General features: G+C 51.1%; 1 protein-coding gene across 1 annotated transcript; it reads left to right on the forward strand.

Annotated features, from left to right (window-relative positions):
• Window positions 1–612: 612 nt before the first annotated feature.
• LOC123254051 (XK-related protein 2-like) lies at window positions 613–1,214 on the forward strand (the record flags this gene model as incomplete). The annotated part of the gene is made up of 1 exon (XM_044683124.1): window positions 613–1,214. A coding segment is annotated over exon 1 (602 nt), but the record flags the coding sequence as incomplete, so codon positions are not given.
• Window positions 1,215–1,915: the final 701 nt, after the last annotated feature.

Genomic DNA, 1,915 nt, shown 5'->3' on the forward strand with positions numbered 1-1,915 from the left:
GCCTCCCACCCCTTCTGACAGCCTCTTTCCCCTCTCCCACTCACTCCCATCTTGTTCTTTTTGTCTCTTTCCTCAGAGAGTTGGCCCTAGGACACCTGTTCCTGCTTGCCCGTCCCATCAGAGGGCTCGAGGTCTGGAAGCCCCTTCTCCCAGCAGCTGGAGCTCTGCCCAGGCAGCCACGTTTTGTCCAGGGACAAGGAAACTCAAAGACCCAGGAAGCAGTCCCAGATCGTCGGGGAGCAAGACAGCAATGGAGATGAGCGGTGTCTCTCAAGGCCCAGGGCACTGAAGCATCCGCCAGTCACTCACCTGTCAAAGCCCTGAGTTCAGCCTTCTTCCTTTCCTGCCCTTGCTCACTTTTTACACTCTTCCCCAGGGCCACTAGGGAGGAGGCAGAAACCTTGAACTTGATCTACCCTGGGGTCCTCCTTGCTCTCTGTGGGCCACAGGAAGCTGGGCTTTGCATGGTTGCTTTACACAGGTGAAGAAGGAGAGAGGTCCTTGGTTAGTGGTGGCAGATTTTCTCCAGCCCTCTAGGGATCCTGACTTGGGTGATCCCCGGATCTCCGGACAACCCACACAGCAGCAGCAGCACCTACAGCAACCACCACCATGGCAGCCCCAAGCAAAAAACATATCCCTATCCCCTACTTCCCAGACTTCAGCAGGACTAACTCCCCTAGGGAGAACAGGAGGTCCCTCTTCCAACTCATTAACATTTTAGAGTCATCCTCAAGGCTCAAGAATGTCTCCTCTGCTTCCGTTCGGAAAGTATTGGGATCCCTGAGGCCCAAAGAGGAGCGCCCAAGGGTGCCCAGGAGCTTTGGGATGGACACAATTTTTGAGAGCATCGAGGAAGCGAATATCTACCAATCAATCGAGCAAGAGAAAAAGCAAGAACAAGAGCCAGAACCAGAGGCAGAGCCAGAACCAGAGGCAGAGGCAGTTATCCAAGGGACCAAGACCAGCTGCACGTTTCCGTATAGCATTCTCTTCTCCACATTCCTCTACTGTGGAGAGGCTTCGTCCGCCCTGTACATAGCTAGAGTCTATCATACGAGCAATGAGATTCACTGGATGGCCTACACTATGGTCTTCTTCCTGATCGCCTCTATCATGGACCAGCTGACCCTCATTTTTGTACACAGGGACCTGACCAAAGATAAGCCTCTCTTGCTGTTTATGCATCTTATACTTCTGGGGCCAGTTGTCAGGTGAGTGACCCTCTGTCCAACTGATTCGTCACGGTGACCTTTCGGCAGACTGTAAACTCCCGGAGGGCAGGGACTATTTCATTTTCTTCTTTGTAACTCCCTGTCCCCTGCCCCAGAGCCTGTCTTATATGTTCTCCATAGATATCAGACTTTCTTCTCACACACTGGTGCTGAGGAGGAATGGTATTTGTTCTAGACCAGCGCCATCCCTCCTCCCGCCCTCACCTAATAATTATAGCTGGCATCTGTGGAATAGTTTACACGCATGTATTATCTCCAGCAAGCAATCTAGTGTAATAGGTGCTCTGAGTATCCCCATTCCCATTTTCAAAATGAGAAAATGGAGGCCTCAAGAGGTGAAATTCTTTTCCCAGAGTCCCACATCCAGGAAGTATCTGAGGCCACCATCAAACCCAGGTCTTCCTGGCACCAGACAGTACTCTAGAGACACATATGGGACCTTCAACTCAATCCCTCTGGCATTTCTAAAGGGCGTCTATTATATCAGGTATGATGTCAGGTGCCTGAGACAAGGCCTGCTCTCACCCACCTTCCTCACCAGGATGAGCAGCTGCATCAAAAGGGCTACTGTGCTGACCCCATATCCTCTTGGGTTTAGGGTGATTTTATTACCGGATGGTCTGCCATATGATTATAGGAATGAGAAAGTCAATTAGACTATTAGTCTCTCTCTCTCTCTC

This window comes from Gracilinanus agilis, unplaced genomic scaffold (genome assembly GCF_016433145.1).
Source record: "Gracilinanus agilis isolate LMUSP501 unplaced genomic scaffold, AgileGrace unplaced_scaffold1342, whole genome shotgun sequence".
Taxonomy (NCBI): Eukaryota; Metazoa; Chordata; class Mammalia; order Didelphimorphia; family Didelphidae; genus Gracilinanus; species Gracilinanus agilis.